This window comes from Lepisosteus platostomus, chromosome 9 (assembly GCF_059453375.1).
Source record: "Lepisosteus platostomus isolate fLepPlt1 chromosome 9, fLepPlt1.hap1, whole genome shotgun sequence".
Taxonomy (NCBI): Eukaryota; Metazoa; Chordata; class Actinopteri; order Semionotiformes; family Lepisosteidae; genus Lepisosteus; species Lepisosteus platostomus.
In genome coordinates this window covers 720,499-743,300 of record NC_142619.1, presented here as the reverse complement: position 1 = coordinate 743,300, position 22,802 = coordinate 720,499, and the positions used below count along the sequence as shown (strand labels likewise).

The 22,802-nt window shown below is 54.7% G+C and overlaps 3 protein-coding genes across 5 annotated transcripts; 2 read left to right on the top strand and 1 right to left on the bottom strand.

Moving 5' to 3' along the window:
• The first annotated feature begins 43 nt into the window (after nucleotides 1-43).
• Nucleotides 44-6,527, top strand: LOC148654252 (E3 ubiquitin-protein ligase TRIM16-like). 2 transcript variants are annotated; one of them, XM_088646184.1, is made up of 6 exons: nucleotides 47-1,953; nucleotides 2,327-2,422; nucleotides 3,000-3,233; nucleotides 3,385-3,544; nucleotides 3,917-3,976; nucleotides 4,156-6,527. In XM_088646184.1, exons 1-6 carry the CDS (start codon nucleotides 1,366-1,368, stop codon nucleotides 4,695-4,697), a joined length of 1,680 nt encoding a protein of 559 aa, XP_088502310.1. In that variant the 5' UTR covers nucleotides 47-1,365; the 3' UTR covers nucleotides 4,698-6,527. The 2 variants fall into 2 exon arrangements, with proteins under 2 accessions (XP_088502311.1, XP_088502310.1); XM_088646185.1 differs by lacking the exon at nucleotides 3,917-3,976 and having other exon boundaries at nucleotides 44-1,953.
• Nucleotides 6,528-7,321: 794 nt separating this feature from the next.
• On the bottom strand, nucleotides 7,322-13,407 carry LOC148654251 (zona pellucida sperm-binding protein 4-like). Of its 2 annotated transcripts, none has more exons than XM_088646152.1 (15): nucleotides 12,831-13,407; nucleotides 12,041-12,220; nucleotides 11,547-11,665; nucleotides 10,923-11,124; nucleotides 10,630-10,754; nucleotides 10,309-10,408; nucleotides 10,113-10,235; nucleotides 9,852-10,024; nucleotides 9,595-9,692; nucleotides 8,992-9,119; nucleotides 8,560-8,740; nucleotides 8,327-8,468; nucleotides 8,023-8,098; nucleotides 7,486-7,607; nucleotides 7,322-7,409 (listed from the first exon to the last, which is right to left on the bottom strand). In XM_088646152.1, exons 1-14 carry the CDS (start codon nucleotides 13,210-13,212, stop codon nucleotides 7,522-7,524), a joined length of 2,115 nt encoding a protein of 704 aa, XP_088502278.1. In that variant the 5' UTR covers nucleotides 13,213-13,407; the 3' UTR covers nucleotides 7,322-7,409; nucleotides 7,486-7,521. The 2 variants fall into 2 exon arrangements, with proteins under 2 accessions (XP_088502278.1, XP_088502279.1); XM_088646153.1 differs by having other exon boundaries at nucleotides 10,630-10,751; nucleotides 12,831-13,405.
• Nucleotides 13,408-14,477: 1,070 nt separating this feature from the next.
• On the top strand, nucleotides 14,478-21,589 carry LOC148654250 (zona pellucida sperm-binding protein 4-like). The gene is made up of 14 exons (XM_088646151.1): nucleotides 14,478-15,058; nucleotides 15,689-15,859; nucleotides 16,320-16,438; nucleotides 17,833-18,037; nucleotides 18,343-18,464; nucleotides 18,846-18,945; nucleotides 19,020-19,142; nucleotides 19,231-19,403; nucleotides 19,563-19,660; nucleotides 20,143-20,270; nucleotides 20,513-20,693; nucleotides 20,784-20,925; nucleotides 21,155-21,230; nucleotides 21,405-21,589. Exons 1-14 carry the CDS (start codon nucleotides 14,611-14,613, stop codon nucleotides 21,473-21,475), a joined length of 2,157 nt encoding a protein of 718 aa, XP_088502277.1. The 5' UTR covers nucleotides 14,478-14,610; the 3' UTR covers nucleotides 21,476-21,589.
• The last annotated feature ends 1,213 nt before the right edge of the window (nucleotides 21,590-22,802 follow it).

Here is a 22,802-nt window from a genome sequence, read left to right as displayed (position 1 = left end):
TACACTGCAGATTTCTGAGTTCAAGCAGTAGTTCCTGCTGCAGAGCGGATTTCTGCATATTTCATGATCCACACTGAACGTTCAGGCACTGAAAACGGTCTGTTTGATGCCTACTGTATACAGACACGCATGCAGAAAAACAGTTCATGCAAGATGACAACAAAGAGGATTGCTTGTGAAGCTAGCGATCGCTTCCCTCGCTTCTGAGTTCCTGGGTCGGGCCTGGACAATCCCGTCCCGTGTCAGAGAGAGAGAGGGTTTCACTAGAGTCTGAGCCACAGTCAGTCAGACACTGAGACGGCAGCAGTGAGATTTGCTCCAGCTTTATGATGGCAGTGCACTTCTGTTCTGTCAGAGGAAAGAGCAGTCACTGGATTCTTATTGGACCGGACTGGATCGGGGAAACTTGACCTGGTTTGGACTCCAGTCCTTTCTGGACTCCAGGTCTTGTCAGTGTTTCCAAGGAGACAGTGACTCCTCTACATGAATCCTAGAGAAACAAGTCTCCAGCTCCCACTCCACACCAGTGAGATACGCGATCAGATCCCCAGGGATGACTAAATCCTGTCTCCTCCCTCTGCTTTCTCTTCCTGGTCTTCCCCATCAGCAAACAGCATCATGGGAACTGACAGGAAGTCAGGGGACTGATGGGAAGACCTGTCCCTCAGAAGATCTCTGCTGGGATCAACTTGATTTAAAGCCAGAGTCTCACTGACTGCAGACTAGTTTGTGGATTTGAACCTGGACCCTGTGCGACTGCAGACCGCAGTGTGTTACACGAAGGGCCACAGCGCCACGCAGGGTTTACTGTATCTTCCTGAGCTGACAGGAAGTCAGGAGGCTGATGGAAAGGCCTGTCTCTCAGAAGACAACCCGTTCTGTTGTCACTGTGACTTCCTGGGCGCCTGTGTGTTTATCTGCCTCTGTAACTGTCCTACCACACGTCCACAGAACAGAGGTTGGACAGTTCTGCTAACCTGGGGGGTGAGGCAGAGGAAAATCGGTAACGTGAGGGACCAGCAGAGAAGGAACATGCAAAAAAACTCATTTTTAATTTTGCCCCAACCTTCTCTGCTCAACACTTCCTCTGCAGTGCCGTTGGCCCACACACTTTGTCAACAACAATGTTCCTTTAAACTACGGAGATCTCAGACTGCTGGGGTGACGCCCTAGTGCCAAATAACTTTTCTCACAAAAACATCTCCCTGTCTCCTCTCTCCGTCAGCCTGTACTGCAGCCAAACCCCACCTCCTGCAGCTCCGGGCAGCACCAGGAAGTCAGGCAGAGAGGAGTTTGAACTGGAACAGCCTCACGCGATCCTCTCGGCTCCCTGCCTTCCCTTACCGATTGGTACCAAGCGGTACAATGGCAGAGCCCAGCACCTCCACAGCGCAGACCTGTCTCGCCTGGACAGTGTGTCTGGAGACTCTGAAGGATCCAGTGACTCTTCCCTGTGGACACCATTTTTGCATGGGATGTATTAAGAGCTGCTGGGACCGGGATAATCCCGATTGTGTCTACAAATGCCCCCAGTGCAGAAAGGATTTCCCCAAAAGGCCTATTCTGCACAGAAATACAGTTCTGGCTGCAGCAGTAGATAAACTAAGAAGTGGGATGAAACGCCCTTATCCCAGCGAGAGCACTGCTGGCCCTGGAGATGTGCTGTGTGACGTCTGCACTGGGAGCCAGGTGAGAGCTGTGAAGTCCTGTCTGGTGTGTCTGGCCTCTTACTGTCAGACTCACCTCCAGCCTCACTGTGAAGCTCCTGCCTTCAAGAGACACAGGCTGGTCGAGGCCACAGGACAGCTGCAGGACAAGATCTGTCCAGATCATCAGAAACTGCGAGAGGTTTACTGCCGGACGGACCAGACCTGCGTCTGTCTACTGTGCTCAGAGACCAGACACAGAGGCCACGACACCGTGTCCACTGAGAGAGAGTGGACTGAGAAACAGGTGAGGACTTGAACCCTCTGCTAGGTGCTCTCTGGCCCAGGAGATACACTGACAACAGTGTACACTAGTCACTATTCATTGGCATCATGTTGTTTCCGGCTTCGGGAACGTTAAAAATATCATCTGAAGACTGAAGAAAGCATCTGATATACACTATGGGCCCTGTCAGTGCCATCTGTGACTGAGATAGAAACTATTCAATTGTTTGAATTGGTTCTTTCACTGGGCTTCTGGTCTTTCAGGCTCGTCTGCACTCCTCCCTGCTCAAGTGATCAGGTGCTCAGGTGTTTAGGAGGTCAGGTGATCAGGTGGTCAGGTGTTGTTCAGGTGCTGCTCAGTTGCTCAGGTGCTCAGTGTCTGCGTTTCTCCACAGAGGCAGCTGCAGGAAATACGGACACAAACCCAGCGGAAAATCCAGGAGAGAGAGAAGAAGCTGCAGGAGCTGAGACAGGCTGGGGAGTCTTTTAAAGTAGGTATTGAGCAGAGGAGTGGACACACTGGCAGCAGGTCTGAGGTCTCGGGACACAGCTGTGATTAGTGCACATCTCCTCCTCCAGCTAAGAGTCAGACACACTGAACACACACACCTGCTTACAGCAGACAAGTCGTTGGCAAGACATTCTCAAGCATGCATGATCTGACAAGCGTGAGGTCTCCTGTGAGGACGTGTTCTTCAGAGGTGGACATCACTGTGATGTGAGGAACACAGCAGGGAAAGCAGCGATGTCATGCCCTGTACATTCATTACCTTTGTCACAATATAATGAAAGCTTTGAGGAGATGACAACAACCAAGTTCAACCAGCCCCAGCTGTCAGTAATCTGTAATAATAATAATAATAATAATAATAATAATTGCTTACATAATAATTGCTTACACTTATATAGCGCTTTTCTGGACACTCCACTCAAAGCGCCACCTGGATGATGCGACAAATTTTTTTCCAGAACAATATACAGGATTCTTAAAAGACCAGCGTTGGCAAACATTTGTTCTTATTCATTGATCTTCTTCCTGTATGTTTCCCACTGTCTCTCCCCACCCAGAGATCTGCACAGAAATCACTGTTGGAAACTGACAGGATCCTTAAGAACATGATCCTCTCTTTTGAGAAAATGCGATCTAAGATTAAGGAGCAGTTTGAACTCAAAAAGACGGCTGTAGAAAAGAAGGGAGTGAGTCTTACAAAGCGACTGGAGCAGGAGATCGCCGAGCTGAGGAGGAGAGACGCTGAGCTGAGCCAGCTCTCACACACAGAGGATCACATCCATTTCCTCCAGGTAACAGCACTGCTCTGGGACTCTCTGCAGTCCAGAAGGGAGTCTCTCACACAGAGCTCTCCAATGGAGCTGCTCCTGGCTTCTCCCCAGGAATGTGTGCTGGAGCCCAGTGTGTTTGACTGGAAACTCCTCTCTCTCTTCCCTGCTGCAGAATTTCCAGTCTGTCTGTGTCCCTCCTGGAGCTGGAGACTCACCCAGCATCCCTGTCAGACCCCACTTCTCTCCTGAGGCTGTGAGGAGAGCTGTCTCTGGACTGAAAGAGCGACTGGAGGACATCTGGAATGGAGAATCAATCAAGATAATGCAAAAAGGTCAGTTAAAACAGAGTGACATTTCAGTAGAAAAACATGCTTTGTCACTTTCTGCTTTCCATACGTAAAGCCTTTGGATTTCAAGCAGGAGTGAAGACAAACCCTTTGTTTCGAAGCCAGGCCAGTAGTGAGCAAGCTTTTGTGTTCCCCAACTGGCATCCAGCTTTAAAAAAGACCTTGTTTTCAGACAATTTGGATTCTTCATAAGAAAGTTGTCTTTGGCTCTCAGTCAATTGTTTGTGTTTTATTCCATGAATCAAAACTCTCCGTGTCATGCTTGATGGAGTGGGAGAGAACCTGACAAAGGGGGAGTTTGTCGGGTATATTGGCTGTTGTCAGAGTCTCTCTCTCTGTCTCTCTCTGCATCCTCAGTGAAGGACATCAGCATCGTGCAGGCAGCAGAACCCAGGACCAGAGCAGAGTTCTTACAGTGTGAGTCTGAGCTAAACTCCACCTGGAACAGCTTCACTGACACACAACTACACACACCCTCACAGACGCACTTTTGTGTATCTTACTGGGCTGTGGGGGAAGAACTTTAGTGGAGATCTGCTCAGGGATTGGTCTGTCCTGCCTGTCTGTCCTCTGACTGTCCTCTTCTCTCCAATCAGATGCCTGTCGGCTCACACTGGACCCCAACACAGCGCACAGACACCTGCGTCTGTCTGAGGGGAACAGGAGGGCGACCTGGAATGAGAAGACCCAGCCCTATCCCAACCACCCTGGGAGATTCGACTGCTATTACCAGGTGCTGTGCAGAGAGGGCCTGTCAGACAGACGCTGTTACTGGGAGGTGGAATATACTGGCAAAGTGGATATAGGGGTCACCTATAAAGGAATCGGCAGGAAAGGAGAGGGTGATGGATGCATCCTGGGATATAATGACAAGTCCTGGAGACTGAACTGCTCGGAGTCCGGTTACGCCGTCTGGCACTGTAAGAACGAAACTCCAGTAACGGCTCGGCACTCCAACAGGATCGGGGTGTATGTGGATCACGAGGCGGGAACCCTCTCCTTCTACAGCGTCTCTGACCAAATGATCCTCCTGCACAGATTCCAGACCTCCTTCACTGAGCCCCTCTATCCCGGCTTCTGGGTTCGATGGAGTGGCTGTGGTGTGAAACTGCTGTCATCTGTAACACAGGAGGGCTGATCTCTGCCCGCCCCCGGTCCAGTGCCTCAGCGGCCGGCTGGATTGATTTTTTCTCCTGGACTTGGTTTTCACACTACAAATGACCTCCTACAGAATGACACATCCTCCGGGAATTCTTGTTGGGCTGCAGTTTGGTTCCAGGTCACAAGTCGGCAGGTCTTTTCTAAAAGAGTCGTTTTCTAAAACTGGATCGTGAGAGCTTTCTAATCGCCTATAACTGCAGGTTCCAGTCTGAGACTGAAGCACGATGGATTTGAGAAAGTTTCCATTTTTGTTCATTTTTCCCTGCTGACTAAAACCCTCGCTGAGCACAGTGGAGAGTCAGCAGGAAGCCTCAAAGTCAGCCAGCAGGAAGCAGGAAGCCTCAGAAAGTAAGTCAGCAGGAAGCAGGAAGCCTCAGAAAGGAAGTCAGCAGGAAGCAGGAAGTCTCTGAACCTGACCTGGACAAAGGGATTGTTCCATCGGAAATCTCCTGGGATTGGGAAAAGGAGATTTCCATGCAAATCCTAATTAAACAGTTCACATAGTGTAGCTCTCAGAGAGGAGAGATGCTTCTCACAAGTACTTTCTCCTGCCGCTGTGGCTGAAGACATCACAGTGCGTCATCAGCCTCTGCTCTCCTGGAGCGGGATTCTTCTCGGTGCTGTTAGATCTAATCTGAGACAGGGGGACAATACGGATTCAGGAAGGACATCCCGAGAGGGGCCCAGCCTGGGACTTCTGGCTCATTTCAGTGCCTTGAGCCACAAAGTCTGCACAGGAAGTGGCCTCCCAGCTTTAGGCCAACATGTATTTTTGTGGAATGAAGGAAAAGCCAGGACTCGGCTCAGGCTTTAACATTCAGCTTTAGGGCCGTTAGAAAACAGGGCAGGAGGGACAGGCTGCTTCAGGGCTCTCAGCAGCAGCTGGTAGAAATAAGTTTGGTTGAAGGTAAAAGCATCAGCATGAACTGGGAACAGAGGAAATTAATGAGCAGTTATGATGCAGCTATAAAACCTCAAATTCCAAGCTCCTGTCTCTCCCTGTTATATTAACTTGAATACAGCAAGGTCTTTAATGTTTTCTTTAGCATTTACAATAACTACAGCAATGTCAAATATAACCACAAGTTATATACTTGTTATATAAGTTATACACTGTTCTAAGAGTCAAGAGCGGAGGTTGCCAGAGAGGTTAGCACCAGCAGCAGGCCTCGTGAACAGGTCAGAACTGTGGACAGCTGAATCACTATTCAGAACTAGCGCTTCATCAGGAACGAACTGGTCCTCTTCCTAACCTGTGGGACCCACAGTCATCTTTTCTCCTGTGCACAAACTTTGCTAGTTAAAGCCAACAGTGAGCATCAGCAGCGCACCGTCGCAAGCCGCACAGCACAGCCTGGCACGGAGCCAGAGAGCGCGGATTGGACAGCAACAGCCTGCAACTGTTTCTTTGTGCCCGCAGGAGATCTGAATCCCCAGAGATTGGATGAGTATTCAACTTCACTGCATTACAGCTCGAGAATTCAATTGTTATCCCAACCAGATATCAATTTAATTCCTAAGAGTTATGTACTTGTTTTGAGTATCTAATGTATAATGAATATCTAGAAGTTATAACCAAGTTCATTTATGAAACAGTCTAAATGAATGATATACCAATGTATGGCCTCTTGATATATGTAACTCTTCGTGACTGAATGAATATATACCTTTTGTATTCTGATAACCCTCTCGGTAAGATCTGTTAGGTTTATATGCATATTTTATGTATTAAATGTACCCGTGTGTGTGTAGTTTGAATTATATTGCAAGGTTGGATTCTAAGGCCATTAAAAGAATCATTTTGTGATTTACGGCTACAATTAATAATTGTCCCCATAAATGGCCAAACCCTACAGAACTGGTGCCTCGTAAGAGCACAATACACCCCCCAGACAGCGCATGTTCACATACACTAATTGTTAGCTCTGGTTCAGACCTGTACAAGTTGATTAGTTTCAACACCAGAGAGGTAGATGGAGTTCCTCCACTTAAGAGGAATGGGAACTCCCTTCATGGGGAAAGGAAGATGTTCCAACTGTGGAGCCTTCTTCAGGTGACAGCTGAAACCTCATTTCCTTTCAAGGGGAAGGAACCATGAACTTGTTCCTTCATAGCCCACACAACAACCTACTCAAGCCCCTTCCTTTTGGCTAATAAGAGTTGGGACACAGGCACCTTGGAATTCCAGGTAACCAGGACTGGAGTGTCAATTGGTTTCACTGGTGGGCTGCAAAACCTGAGCCTCCCCCCCCCCACTTAACTGCTGAACACCAAACCCCTTGGTGCTGCTGAATTTATTGCAAAGCAAGTCCTCTTAGACACAACCAGGTTTTATATTGAAGGCTAGTCTCCATCAGAGGAGACCAGCTTGCAATACCCCCCCGCCCCATTTTGAGTTAAAATGGAGTCCTTCAGGGGAGGGGGTCCACCCAAGAACAAATGAAGTCAAAGTTAAATTGGTTCAATCAGGCCGTGGAAATATGGTTGTGAATTTGAACCAAGGTGCTTGGCTTTCGCAACAAGCCCCGAAATCTAGCAGTCCTGAATGAGGGACCTGTACTGAACATGCAAGACCAGCGTCAAAACTGACAACGCAACCAATTCAAGGTAAACCAATCTTTATTACTTTCTCTGACATCACAGCGCCTCCAGACTTGCATGAAGACCGATCCCCCTCCCTCCCAGCAGCCTGCAGAGAGGAAGAGACCAACATGAGCAACACTGCACCGCCTCTCAGCCACCACAGCCCCAGGGCCCACACTCACCTCCCCAGGCCGAGAGCCAGTGAGGACTCCCTCCCTCTAGGAGTCAGGAGGGGTCTCCTTTCCCGGGCAGGGCAGCCTGGTGCAGCGCCGGTCAGCATTCGGGTTCTCAAGCACCGGGATCTCTGCAAGCAACACTCAACGTCATGGTCTCACCAGCCCAGGTGGGCTGCAGGCAGCAGTTACACTGGAGACTGCAGCCATCCCCAGTTAAAACGGTCAAGTCCACAGTCCTGTCCGAGGCAGCTCCACTCCTCCCCAAGGAAGCTGGAGCCTTGGACCATGTCTAAATCAGAGATGCCTCCCCAAGGCAAGCCAGGAGCCCCAAGCCCGGCACTAGCACACAGCTGGGCACCGGAGGCCTTCAGGATGGGGGCCACAGTGTAGATGGGCCCCAGGACTGAGCCCTCCTCCCAGCCGAGATCACGTGGCTGCTGTTACTTTACTCCACTCCCAGTCCTCCGCCTGCTCCCGCCGACTCGCCCAGCCTGTCCCATTCCTGGATTTAGGGGCAGGAGCCCGGAAGGTGGTCATACTCACTGCGGCCATCGAAGCAGCCCTCCACACAGCGCCGCTCGGAGGGCAGGCACACCTCCGTGGAGCACATGAAGTAGATCTGGAGGGCAGAAGAGGGGGCAAGTCAAGCACAGGAAAGCTCTGCCATCTGGGTCAGCCGCCCCTTGAGCTCATGAGGGGGCAACACCAGCCTCGGCCTTCTATGGCCGAAGCAGCAGGTTCCTCCCAGGCTCAAGTTCAGAAGAGAAGATCTAGATGAAGCAGCTCCACGGCCACATCCTGCCCAGGACAGGAAGGTCTTGTCCCAGGAGGTGGCAGGAAGTCCCACCTCCTCGTCCAGGTACTGCTGGGAGAGCCCGTCCAGGAACTGGAAGGTCTGGATGTGGAAGCGGCGGTGGTGCTTGGGCAGAGGCAGCTGGGAGTGGACGTGCAGGGTGGACGTGTGGCCATAGTCCAGTAGATTGGGGCAGCTGGAGAGAGAGGGGGGGCACCGAGATCAGGCATCTGCCCCTGTTCCCCCCCCACCCCAGGGGCAGAGCAGCACAGGAAGGAGCCCCTCACCCCTCGTAGAGCAGCACCCAGACCGTCTGTCCGGAGCGGGGGTAGGCGATGCAGTAGTGCACCAGCAGCACCAGGCCGGGGTCCGGGGCGTTCAGCAGGCGCACCTCCAGGTGCACGGGGCTCCCCAGCAGGAGCCGCAGGGGCCGGTGGTACTGGGGGTAGAACCTGGAGTAGCTCTCGTCTGCAGGAGACAGCAGCATGAAGCTGAGTCACCTCGGCCACAGCATCAAGCATTGCTGCAACCAAGCTGGGTCTGTATGAGCTCTGAGTGGGAGGAGCAGTCTGTCCCACAGACCCTACAGAGACAACAGCCACATCTATAGGCTCCTCAACTTGCCCTCGACGGGCAGTTCAGCAAACCAACCCGACGCCACGGCAACCAGAAAACTAGGGCCAGACCCCCCCCCCCCCCCCCGAGCGGAACCCCCTCACCTGTGGCAATCCGGAGCTGCACCCCAAATGCACCCTGGGACAGGACAGCCGAGGGCAGGTAGGGGCTCTTCACCAGGTAGCCAGTGCTGGCCAGGCTCCCCTCCGCGTAGCGACACTCCACCAGCAGCCTGGAGACAAGCAGGGGAATGCAGTTTCAGAATCGCGTCTCCTACACATGGAGAGCCCACAGTAATAGTCTTTACTACTAGAGTGGACATCAAGCCATAAGAGGCAGGAGATGCAGTGCCAACACTGCAAGGTTCCCATTTGAATATCCCAGCAAGACTGGATACCACAGATGCTGAACCTGGTGAATTCCAACCTGAGTTACGATGTCCAGGGATGAGCTTCAAGGACTAGGCCTCTCCCCCCCCCCCCCCCTTGTCCCAAAGGGAATAAGGTATCAAGTACTAGATTAGTCCCCCAGTGTCCTCTGGGGAACGTCAACTCCAGCTTCAATCCACCACAATCACAAGCCAACAGGGTGACTTGTTATCCTGCATAGAGGTTCACTTGCAGTACCCAGTGCACACAGTAGCCATATGGGAGCTCATCCGAGATGATGAATCGGGAAGCTGCCAGCTGCTGGGAAGGAAGGCAGACCTGAAAGGACTGTCCCTGGTGATGACGCCATAGTTCAGGCTGCTGCGTCTGGCCAGGACCTCCACCTCCGCCAGGTAGATCGTGGTCTCGCCCACCACCTGGGAACAGAAGGCACACGGCACCCAGTGAGACACCTTGTGCCTGGAACCCCGGCTCCAGAGGCTACTGGAAGATTTATGGACCAGAAGGGCTAACCCTAGGAAGTACCCATCCCCACTGTTGTAGGATTCACCAGGTCTCATCACAGCTCTACTCACAAAGGCGTGAGTCCCACAGCCCGTCACGGGGATCTTGAAGACGGCAAAGTCCGGGGTGCAGATCACCGGAGCGCAGGACTGGTTCCCAGCAACCACCAGGCTGGCGGGGTCCACAGGGGGGACAGAGGAGGTGCGGTAGACGGCGAAGACGAAGTGCTTGTCCGCAGTGCACTCTGGGAAGACAGCAGGCAGGTCGGTGCTGGGGCAGCAGCTGGACAGCGCAGGCAGTGGTCAGCGACAGGGAGGAGGAGGAGGACTCACCCTCCAGGGGGTAGTAGCAGGAGGAGGTATCGGGGTCCACACAGCAGCCCTTGGCCAGACACTGGGCAGGAGAGAGGGGCTCTGGACCACAGGACACCCGCTGGCTCCTGGGAATCCTGCAGCCTGAAGGAAGAAGTTGGAAGAGTCAGGATTCAGGACGAGACACCCACTGCCTCCCTACAGCGAGAGAGCTCACCCTCTTTCGGCTTGATGGGGCGATAAGGACAGGACACCTTGATTTCCCCTCTTTGGCCACTCAAGGTGATGTACACCACCTTCACGGTGTAGCGCTTGTTCTGCCAGAAGAGACGCAAGGAGATCAGGAATCGACTGCCTGCCAGATCCTTTCAGATCCGTCCAGCGGCATCGATCAGAGCCAGCCAATACCCGCAGCTCGAGTAAGAGGGACTGTACTTGGCAACACTCTGGGGAGTTTCACACTAGGGCGTGTCGATCTACTGGTGCTCGAGCTCAAACTACTTGGTACCGATGCGAGGGCAGACCCAGGTCCCCTCACCAGGAGCCGGACGTGACAGGCGGTGTAGGGGATGGTCAGGGTGTTCAGCTGCTCGCCTTCCTTCACTGCGTACCCACAGGGCCAGCCCGTTTCCACCACAGAATCCAGACTGCCAGAGGACCCTGCTGGTAACAGGACACTCGAGGTCACAAGAGCATTCGGCAAGACGGAGAGGACGCCGAAGTGTCCAATGTGAAGACCTCTCCTTAAGGCCAGGAGCACCTTTCAGAGCCGGGAAACGTGAAGCAACGGACACCAGTGGATCTCTCGGCACTACGTGGACATTCACTCACCCTGAACCTTGATGTCCTCCAGGGGGCCAGCAGGCAGGGTCACAGTCATGCAAACGTCGCCGCAGGAGATGGACAGGCCCCTGGGGGGCTGGGAGACTGGGGGCAGAGGGGTGGCACAGGACACCGTGCCCGAGACCTGCCTCCTCCGCGCTTTGTCATAGTACCTCACGGTGAGGGAGTAGTGAGGCTGCTGGTTCTTCCTCTGGGGAAGAGAGAGGAGCCCTTCAAAATCTTAGCGTACCATAATGAAGTGATTTGGGCCATCATGTGATCACACCCATGGGCATGTCACTGCCATTAAATGGCGCCCATCGCCATATCCAGTTCTGCCTTCAGCTACAATTGATCGGTTATGAATGTCAGAGACCATGTAAAACCCTCCAGAAGCCAAACATGACCCAAATCATCTCAATCCTACTCTGTGAAACCCAGCAGGTCACAGGCAAGTTACTGAGGGTCTCAGATCTAAAGCCTCCATCCACCTTACAGTGGAGCTTAAAGTAATGCTCTACCAGACTGCAGTTAGGAGCAGTTGGTCAGCCAGAATAAACGACTGCAGGACTCCAGCACGTCCACACCTATCCCAGCCCCCTGCTGCCCAGCCCAGCCCCAGCGGAGCCTCACCCAGGCTCGGATGTAGCAGCCCCGGTAGGAGGCCACCAGGACCACCCAGGTGCCGGTCGTCCACACCTTGTGCCCACAGCTCTTCGGCAGGCTGGTGACCGGGAGAGGTCTCATGTTCCCTGCAAGGGACAGACGCAGAGTGGATTCCTCGCCTCCACACCAACCCAAGATCCAGACCCCAGCAGACTCAAGGTCACATTAAATCAGGTTTTGAGTGAAGCCACTTAAAACAGGCTCAACCAACTTGTGAGCCTTCAAGGCCAGTGCAGCCTCCAGGACCCACAGTTGTGCACATGGGCTCGACCCATATCAGAGCCTCCAGCCTCAGAGGCAGAGCTACTCCACCAGCTACTGCCTGTGGACATGGTGGACAGCTGCTCTGGTCCAACCTCTGGCCTCACAGCTCTTGGATACAGCAGATTCCTATACAGACTAGCGCTACCCATCCCTGAGGGCACCGGCCGCAGGGGCAGGACCCCGGAAGGCACCCTCACCTCTCAGCAGGTAGATGGCGCTGTACCTCCTCACAGAGAAGCGGATCATCAGGCCCTTCTTGCCACAGGAGACCAGGGGCCGGATGCTGGAGCTCTGCCTGGCCTGGGGCTGCTGCTGTTGTGGCTCTCGGTCGTGCAGACCAGCCCCCACAGCACCTCCGCTGGGACCATCCCGAGCTCCTGGAAGAGAGCCGGCACTGGGAGGGGGGCTTAAAGTACAGCAGGACCACTGACCGGGCCGGATTGTGGTGTTCATGGGCCCTAGGCACTTTCACTCAAATGTGCAAGAAGAGGGGTCAACACTTGTTGACATGATGCCCTTTAAACCATCCTAATACTACACCACAGGACGGATTGAGCAAGTTAAGGAACCATCACTTCTAGTTTCTAGAACAGCCACTAGAGAGCACATGATTGATTTGTAGCTCCTCAGGTCAATCACAAGCATGTCTTTCAGCTCATTTTTCCCCACCCCTTCATAAACCCCAAGGTCATAGGCCCTGGGCACTGTGCCCACACTGCCTGATGGGGAAACCCAGCACTGACCACAGAGGGGAGGCAAGACCAAGACCTCTGGGTTCCTGGAATAGGTTACCATTACCAGGACAGAAGCTTCTTATCAGTATCAAGAGTGTTAACCCCCCCTCTGCCATTAGTTTCTAATGTTACCCACCCTCTAACCATCAAGAGGGTCTCCAGACTCATAGAACAGCCCCACTTATGAGGATAAGTGGGCAACTGCCCCCGATTTCCCCACCAACCCAACCCCAAAATAAATCAGGAACCCTACCAGCACCCTGAGCCACAGAGCCACCCAACTGGGCATTTCCAGCACCCAGGGGATTAACCATCTCCTCCTTAGCTCCATCCTTGTGGGCAGCCATGTCCTCCTGACCCAGTCCAGCTCCAACACCCAACCTCTCCTCCAAGCCAGAAAGCCTTCCTGTCTCAGACAGGGACTCTGCTGTTCCAGTCAGGCCCCTCTCCAAGTCCCCCTCAGCATCCTCACCTCTGAGCTGATTTCTATAGTAACCTCCCCTGGGGAGACTACCCAGGTCAGACTCAACCCCCTCAGCCTCAAAGAGGGGCTTTCTATCCCATCTCTGGGCAAACACTAAGCCAACAAAGAGGCCCAATATCAGCAGCTGCTCTACTCTCAGTCTACACACCATGGCTGCAGAGAAAGACTGACTCCTAGCCCCACCACCAGGGCTTATATACCCCCGCCCTGAGCACGCCAGCCAATCAGGAGAGGAGGAGGTGGTCAGAGTGGGGAAAGAGGGCGGAGACTGAGCTCAGGTGAGACAGCAGTGAGAACAAGTCCTGGGCCAGCGAGTTCACACACCACTGGGACTCCCTTTCAATCTGCTTCTGCTGCGTCAAGATCAATCACATTTATTTCACTGCCTTCCTGCTAATTTTCCACGGCTCCTCTCGTTAGGAAACAGCACAAACGCTAGAAGTTTGTCATTTGTACCAGAAAGAAAAATATAACATTGAATAAAACATTACTTTTTTTTTCTTTTATGGACAGACGTTTTATTTATTATCTTTCATTGCTATTTGCTTCCTTTTGCAACACAAAATACATTTTTCACGGCCAGGAGAGATATCGTCAAATTTGCTTGAGGGAAGTTACTGTGATTAATTAACTCCTAATGGATGTTTGTCCTCGGAGGAATGGAAGAGGGGGTAGAGCTCGATTCAGGGAGCTGAACTCTCAGAGCTGGTTGGAATTCGGCCAGAATGAATCAGCTGTGTGCTATTCCTGAAACACAGGCACTAATCAGTGGGTGAGAACCCTGTCCATCAGCTTTTATAGTGAAAATCAGATCAAGTCTGATGCAGAGGGTAGATTCATTAAAGGGGTGACTTGGTGATTTTCCCAGATCGTTTGTCAGCACAGAGCCCCTCAGACCTCGAGGACCCCAGGTCTCTTAATTGAACAGATAAACTGGTTAATTGGTTAAGAGATCTACAGGTGATCCCAGCCTTCAGAAACTCCAGCTCACATTCTGGAAAGAACTCTGAATATACTTGTCAATGTGACAATCTCACATCTCCAGCCTGGGGTGTAATGATAACTGAAGCCTCCCCTTTTACGACAGCTGCACGTGTTTTATATTCCAACTTGCTGCTCATTTTCTGTCTCCTTAGCTTCCAATAGTGCCCATTAGAATAACTCGGGAATGTTCTGGTGTCGCTCGTCAATGCGAATTGAAACACCTGCGCCCCTCTTTCAATTAGAGGCTCAGTTTGGAGGTGCGCACAGTCTGAGGGGAAAGCCTAGCGAAACGTTTGTGCAAGGTGACAGATTTTTAAGTCAACACTTAAAAACACTTGAGCAGAGCTCAAAAACGTGTGTTTTTTTGGGGGGAGGGGAGGGGTGGGGGAGAACAGCCTCTGTGTTAGCCAGGTTCAGGCTCCCAGCCGCATGTGAGAATGGGCCGCCAGGCTGGCTCCTGATTGGCTCCCCGTACTGAGCGCGCTCAGTGCGCGGGGATATCAGCACCCCGCAGGCCCACCCCCTCCCTGCTCTTCCAGCTCTGGCATGCTGTGTGTGTGAGAGGATGGGTAGAGGGTTCAGGATGGTGCTACTGCTTTTTGTGCTGTTAGCAAGCCTCTGTGCTGAGCTAGCAGCTGCCCAGCTGCAGGCTGGTGATGCTCTCTTCCAGCCAGAGGAGGATCTGGGCTCTGTCCTGGCTCAAGGCAGCCCCCTGTTTCAGGATGGGGGCCCCTACTGGAGTGATCCCCCCCATGAGGGCTCTGATGAGGGGGCAGAGGTGGTCTGGGGGAGCCCTGCTGGGGATGTTGTGGCCCAGCCGGATGCTGACCGGGACGCTGCAGTGGGCAGCCCTGGCCCGGAGGGGCTCTGGGAGCTGGCCGACGATGCCGGGCTGTACTTGGAGTCCGTCTCTGCTCTGGCCCCTGGCTCTGGACTGAGGGGCTGGGAGAAGGAATCTGTTGCCCCTGTTGTTGCTGGAGATGCCCTGCTGGAGTCTGTGCCGGGGGCTGAAGGTAGGAGCTTAAGGATTTGGGAAGATCAATAAATAAAACGGAGCTGAGAATGTGAGGCACCCCAATAAGGCTGTGCTGGAGGACAAGTGGGTCGCCAAGAACTGAGGTATATTTGCTGACTTGACTTGACTGGGGCCTCCTTCAAAATAACTGATTCTGATTGTGAAGGCTTTTCACATTGATCTCGTCAGTCCCTGACTTCTGAGCTACTGGCCTGTTGCACCTGTACCCAGGTGGTTTTAAATTAACTTGGGTTCTGGGGCTGGGCTCCTTGAAATTGCTTTGTCCAAGATCGCGTGGATGTGTGCCCATCGCCATCGTCAGGCTTGAAGGGGCATGAGGGCTCAAAATGACCTCTGAAACCATGCTGACCTTCAACCCCAGGCCTGCCTTGTTAATGCTTTTGTGTTGAAATCAGCTGGGTTTCTGACACAAGCTGTTCAGCACGCTCCCCCTGCCTCTGTCTCCCATGGCGTGAGCCCAGAGCTGAGCCTGTGAAGACGCTCCTCCCCAGGAGAGGAGGGTCCCCTCGGGAGCTGTGTGGCGCTTGGTGCTGGGGGGGGGGGTCAAGACCCCGGGGTGACGAGCTGAGTGGAGCTGCTCCTCACTGCCTGTGCCCCTCCCTCGCAGGGGGCTGGCCAGGGTCCTCGGAGGTCTCCGAGCCCCGCGTCTCCTCCGAGCTGGACGGCGAGCCGCTGCCCCGGTCCTGCCCGGAGTCCCAGCCGGCCGTGACCTGCGGCCGGAGGAGCCTGACCGTGAGGTTCGCGCGGGAGAACTTCAGCAGCGTCTACCTCCTGCAGGGTGAGTGGCCCCTCGGTCGGCTGCGGTGTGGGGGGGAGCCGGCTGACTGGCTGGTTAGTTTTCTGGGTGACGTGAAGTGAGCGCAGCAACAGGTCCTGGAGGTCAAGAGCCCATGTTAAGGGATAATAACAGACAAATACACTAAACGGCTGTTTACACAAATGCGACTGGGATTATTTACGTTAGAGTGACCAAGGAATGGGCCGCCCAGTTATGTGTGGTCTAGAGGGTCTCTGCGCCCCCAGATTCAGGGCACTGGAGACCCCCACCACCACCTGTCAAACAGCTAGCAAGCACAGAGAAATGTCTGACCACCAGTAGGGTGTGGGTGACGCCCGATCCTGGTGTTCATAAGGCTTCCTCAATTCCGGTACTTGTCAGCAGTTTCATGCGCTGTTGATCGGTCAGTTCAGGGAGTGTCGACATCGCTGAACTCCCCATCTCTCTCTCCCCCTCGCAGCCAGGATGACCCCTCTGTCGCTGGACTATCTCCCCGAGCACTGCGGTCACCGGGTGTGGACGACCGAGGCGTGGCTGACCCTGGTGGCTTCCTACAGAGGCTGTTATGTCCAGACCTGGGTGAGGGGCATCTCTGGGGCCGAACTGGACCGCAGGGGAGGGGGCAGATGGGGGGGAGAGACCAGGGTATTGGCTCTGGGACTTGGCTGGGTGAGAGATCCTCCAGTCAGCACAGGAGTCGCTAAACCCAAAGGGTAGTGGAAGTGTGGAACAGCCCGCTTCCGAGAACCTGCTGGATGGGATCCTTGGAGCAATACTTACGGTCTTACGGGGCTGGATGGCCTCTTATCTGTAACGGCTCTCCCCTTGGGTGGGGCAGTTCAGATTGTAACTGAGGGAGGCCTTGAGGAGGTGTTGCGTTGGTCCAGCCCTCAAGATAGTCTTGCAAGTGGAGTGCTTGGGGGGTGGACAGCCACTACGCCCAGCCTAACCACCTCCACCACCTCCCATCTGTCTTTGAGACTGCAGTTTTACAGGAATTAGCCAAACTCCATTAGCCAAACTATGGCCTTTTTTCCTCCAAACTTATTTCTGATATAGAATATATCCAAAGATTTATACAGCAACAGATGTGAATACTGTGCAGAGAAGTTTATACGAAAGAGTAATCAGAGAACCATATAGCAGTGGAGAAAACAAATAATGACTATAATCAAATTATGACTAAAACTAATGTTTTAATCACCCAAATTTAATGTAATTTGGAATATCATGGATACTTGTTGAATCACTTAATACTACAAACTGGTGAGGGAGAGTCTTGTTTGCATTTATTATCCACGTTGGGCTTTGGATAGTTGTTGAGCTGCTTTAGTGCCGTATAGAGTTTCACAGTGTTTTCCTGCACATCAAGCCCCCTAGTTGAGCTGATACCCGCCTGATTTTCGTGATCGAGATGAGGTCCGACTATCCCAGCATGATCTCGGTTCGTAGTTCAAACCCCCGTGGGAGTTCTGGTCCAGCCCGCTTGGCTCTGGACCCTGCGGTCGCTGAACGCCCTCAAGTTCAAGTTTGTCATTACACTCGTATACATGGTATATGGTATAACGAAATGCTATTTAGCTAGCTCTCGGACATAAGTAGTACAAGGGGGGAAAAAAAAAACAACAATACAATTGTGTAGCAAAAGAAAGACGGAGACAACAGGCAATGTGCAAAACAACAAAAAGGTAACAGGTAGTGTGCAAAAATATGCATCAACAGAATAAAATAAAGGGATAGAAATTGAGGAGTGAGCTTTTGACATGTATGGTAGAGGTAGATTGTGTTTGGGTTTTTGGTAAGAAAGGAAGAAGGCACTGTGAGGTTCAGGTCATAGGTCATAGGTCATAGGTGAGAGGTGAGGTGAGAGGCTGGGAATTTAACAGTTTGATAGTGTGGGGGTAAAAACTGGCTGAGCTCCAGGCTGAGGGTACGAGCCTACCCGCCGTCTGCTCCCGCCCTCTCCCCCGCAGAGGAAGCAGCACAGATGGTTCCACGCCGTGACGGTGAAGTACTACGATGTGGTCCGCAGAACGCCGGCGACCAGCACGGTGACCTGCTCTGTGGCGGCCCGCCGGCCCCGGCCCCGGCCCCCCGCGAGCCCCTCGGTCTCCTGCGGGGAGGAGTGCCTGACCGCCACGCTTCCCACGGGGCCCCTGGAGGAGATCCGGGTCCGGGGTGAGTGGCGGCGCTGGGAGAAGGGGGGAGGTGGGGTTCCTTCAGGCCTTTCCCGAGTAGGAAACGGTTCCCTAGAACAGTGCTGGACGACACCATGGCAACACCAGGGAACCCGGGATCTGGGTTCGAGACAAGCACTAGGGTAGCCATCGGCGTGCAGTTCAGTGCACGGGGATCGGACCCTTTTGGACAAGGGTCTCCCGCTCTCTCGGGACAAGGATGCCGTCACTTCCTCAGAAGGTCCTAGTCGAGGGCTGTCGCGCTGCCGCCTGTCTCCTCGTGCAGCACTCCTGCTGTTCCTGCAGGGCCCTCTGGAGGCCTGGTGTCCGTGCTGGAGGCTGGCCAGTCCTGCGGCTACTCGGCGCTGAGGGGCCGCCGTGGGAACACCCTGACCGTGCCCTACACGGCCTGTCACGTCTCCGTCCAGGTGAGGCTGCTCGGTCACGTCCGCTCTCCCCACTAAAGTGCCGACGTGGAGATCCTCGTGGAGTCGTGCTGGCGTGTCCTGCTTGGCTGGAATGGCCCGTGTCCCGTGGGCAACTCTGTACGGAACCTGATGAGCCTGAGGGGGGGGGTTTCCTCTGAGCTGATGAGCCCGAGGGGGCCCCTTCACTTGCCTCGTGTCTCATCCTGATCCGCCCTTCCAAAGCCCGACCGTGAATCCCGCTGGCTGTGCCGGAGCGGTTCTCGGTTTCCCCAGGAGCAGCAGTAACAGTGGGGGGGCTCTCCAGCGTTACTGGGGAACCCCGTGCTGCCTTACCAGACTGACGCCAAGTCCCGGGCGTCTTCCCTCCCTCCCTTGTTACAGAACGCGCGCTACACGCTGACGGTGGTGTACGTCACGTCCGAGGGGGAGACGGGGAGCGTGCGGGCCTCCTGTCCCGTCCTGCGCCCTGGGCCGAGGGAAGGTGGGTGGATGTTTTCCGAGGGGTTCGGGAGTGGGGTAAGGCGGGTTCCTTGTTAATCTGTAGGAGTTCTCCAGGCTGCAGGATTCCCAGGAGCCAGCGGGTGTCCTGTGGTCCAGAGCCCCTCTCTCCTGCCCAGTGTCTGGCCAAGGGCTGCTGTGTGGACCCCGATACCTCCTCCTGCTACTACCCCCTGGAGGGTGAGTCCTCCTCCTCCTCCCTGTCACTGACCACTGCCCGCGCTGTCCAGCTGCTGCCCCAGCACCGACCTGCCTGCTGTCTTCCCAGAGTGCACTGCGGACAAGCACTTCGTCTTCGCCGTCTACCGCACCTCCTCTGTCCCCCCTGTGGACCCCGCCAGCCTGGTGGTTGCTGGGAACCAGTCCTGCGCTCCGGTGATCTGCACCCCGGACTTTGCCGTCTTCAAGATCCCCGTGACGGGCTGTGGGACTCACGCCTTTGTGAGTAGAGCTGTGATGAGACCTGGTGAATCCTACAACAGTGGGGATGGGTACTTCCTAGGGTTAGCCCTTCTGGTCCATAAATCTTCCAGTAGCCTCTGGAGCCGGGGTTCCAGGCACAAGGTGTCTCACTGGATGCCGTGTGCCTTCTGTTCCCAGGTGGTGGGCGAGACCACGATCTACCTGGCGGAGGTGGAGGTCCTGGCCAGACGCAGCAGCCTGAACTATGGCGTCATCACCAGGGACAGTCCTTTCAGGTCTGCCTTCCTTCCTTCCTTCCCAGCAGCTGGCAGCTTCCCGATTCATCATCTCGGATGAACTCCCATATGGCTACTGTGTGCACTGGGTACTGCAAGTGAACCTCTATGCAGGATAACACAAGCCACCCTGTTGGTTTGTGATTGGTGGATTGAAGCTGGAGTTGACGTTCCCCAGAGGACACTGGGGGACTAATCTAGTACTTGATACCTTATTCCCTTTGGGACAAGGGGGGGGGAGAGGCCTAGTCCTTGAAGCTCATCCCTGGACATCGTAACTCAGGTTGGAATTCACAAGGGTTCAGCATCTGTGGTATCCAGTCTTGCTGGGATATTCAAATGGGAACCTTGCAGTGTGTTGGCACTGTGCATCTCCTGCCTCTTATGGCTTGATGTCCGCTCTAGTAGTACAGACTATTGCTGTGGGCTCTCCATGTGTAGGAGACGCGATTCTGAAACTGCATTCCCCTGCTTGTCTCCAGGCTGCTGGTGGAGTGTCGCTACGCGGAGGGGAGCCTGGCCAGCACTGGCTACCTGGTGAAGAGCCCCTACCTGCCCTCGGCTGTCCTGTCCCAGGGTGCATTTGGGGTGCAGCTCCGGATTGCCACAGGTGAGGGGGTTCCGCTCGGGGGGGGTCTGGCCCTAGTTTTCTGGTTGCCGTGGCGTCGGCTTGGTTTGCTGAACTGCCCGTCGAGGGCAAGTTAAGGAGCCTATAGATGTGGCTGTTGTCTCTGTAGGGTCTGTGGGACAGACTGCTCCTCCCACTCAGAGCTCATACAGACCCAGCTTGGTTGCAGCAATGCTTGATGCTGTGGCCGAGGTGACTCAGCTTCATGCTGCTGTCTCCTGCAGACGAGAGCTACTCCAGGTTCTACCCCCAGTACCACCGGCCCCTGCGGCTCCTGCTGGGGAGCCCCGTGCACCTGGAGGTGCGCCTGCTGAACGCCCCGGACCCCGGCCTGGTGCTGCTGGTGCACTACTGCATCGCCTACCCCCGCTCCGGACAGACGGTCTGGGTGCTGCTCTACGAGGGGTGAGGGGCTCCTTCCTGTGCTGCTCTGCCCCTGGGGTGGGGGGGAACAGGGGCAGATGCCTGATCTCGGTGCCCCCCCTCTCTCTCCAGCTGCCCCAATCTACTGGACTATGGCCACACGTCCACCCTGCACGTCCACTCCCAGCTGCCTCTGCCCAAGCACCACCGCCGCTTCCACATCCAGACCTTCCAGTTCCTGGACGGGCTCTCCCAGCAGTACCTGGACGAGGAGGTGGGACTTCCTGCCGCCTCCTGGGACTAGACCTTCCTGTCCTGGGCAGGATGTGGCCGTGGAGCTGCTTCATCTAGATCTTCTCTTCTGAACTTGAGCCTGGGAGGAACCTGCTGCTTCGGCCATAGAAGGCCGAGGCTGGTGTTGCCCCCTCATGAGCTCAAGGGGCGGCTGACCCAGATGGCGGAGCTTTCCTGTGCTTGACTTGCCCCCCTCTTCTGCCCTCCAGATCTACTTCATGTGCTCCACGGAGGTGTGCCTGCCCTCCGAGCGGCGCTGTGTGGAGGGCTGCTTCGACGGCCGCAGTGAGTATGACCACCTTCCGGGCTCCTGCCCCTAAATCCAGGAATGGGACAGGCTGGGCGAGTGGGAGGACTGGGAGAGGAGCGGCTGGAGGCTGGGCTCAACCCCGTGCTCACTGAGGCCCCTCCACGTGCCTCTCGCTGGGGCTGGAGCTGACGCCTCCCTCCCTCCTCCAGGGGTCCCGGTGGCTGAGCCCCCCGACGCCGACCGGCGCTGTGTGACGAAGCCCTGCCCGGAGAGGAGCTAGGACCCCTGTCAAGACACCCGCTGCTCCCCGGAGGAACGCGGCCAGCCTGTGGGAATGCCGCCGCTCGTCGGCGGGGGAGAGAGAGAGGGGTGTCCAATTAAAGTGTTGATGCAAGTCCTGCCTGTGTCTGGTGTCCTGTGAAGCTGGGGGGGGGGTTGGACAGCAGTCGGGACGGTTCTGCCTGTTCTCCGGGACACAGCTCTGATCCAGCTGCTCCGGGGTGACGGGGGAGGGGAGGGACCGGAGCGGAACTTCAATGGGAGAGCTTGGGGCTGCTCCGGTCCTGATGGGCTTCAGTGTGAACTCCTGTGTGGCGGGAGCCTGACTTTTCTGTGCCCTCCTCCGGCTGCTGGAGAGCTCTGCAGGAGTGACGCTTGCGATGCAGCTCTCGGGGGCGGAGCAGCAGCAGCTGTAGGCAGTGACGGGGGTGCAGGGGTCTCCCCGCGCTGTTCCGGCTGCTCGGAGCGCCTCCCACAGGACCAATCTTCTGCCCTGCTCCCCAAGGCCCACAGCCTCCTCCTGGGATCCAGAGGTTCCAGCTGTTCTGCTCTTCACCTCCTGCTGAAGCCCTCTCTCGGCCGGGCACAAGTCCAGCTTCTGAGGTCATCTTACAAAGGAGACAACAACAGTGATTAGGGTCTTGAGGTTGTTTTTGTTTTTTCAATCATTAACTGGATTCTACCATCTGCTTCACTAAGGCTGGAGTGGGGGAGAGGCTGTTAATGTGTTTGAAAACGAGAGTGGTCTGAAGCTGTAGCTCCCCTAAGAATAGTACATAACCTGTCACAAGTACATCCTTTCCCTTTCCATGCATACGGGTACAAACCGCGTGTGAGGATGAAGGCGGTTTGCTGTAGGCCGACCGGACACAATTGGAGCTCCACTGATCTGCTGCACAGAGAGTAATCAAGCTGGAAGGAGACGAGCTGGGCTTGTCCCAGCAGAGAAGGCAAGGTTAAAAGGGAGGAACCTTGGCTCAGATTCATCACTGCGCGATGTCCTTGATGTTGGGTTGGACTTTACCCTTTCCTCCCTCTGCCCTGCCCGTCTGCTGATCTCAGAGCTGAATCGCTGACATTTTCTCCGTGCTCTGGCTGACGCTGCCATCAAGCTTCAGGAGCCAATAACTATTATTGAACAGAGAACAATGGCCTCTAGTCTGTGGACTGAGGACAATTTCAGGTGTCCAATCTGTCTTCAGATACTAAATGACCCAGCGACTCTTCCCTGTGGACACAGTTACTGTGTGGGCTGTATTAAGAGCTGCTGGGATCTGGATGATCAGACTGGAATCTACAGCTGCCCCCAGTGCAGACAGACCTTCACC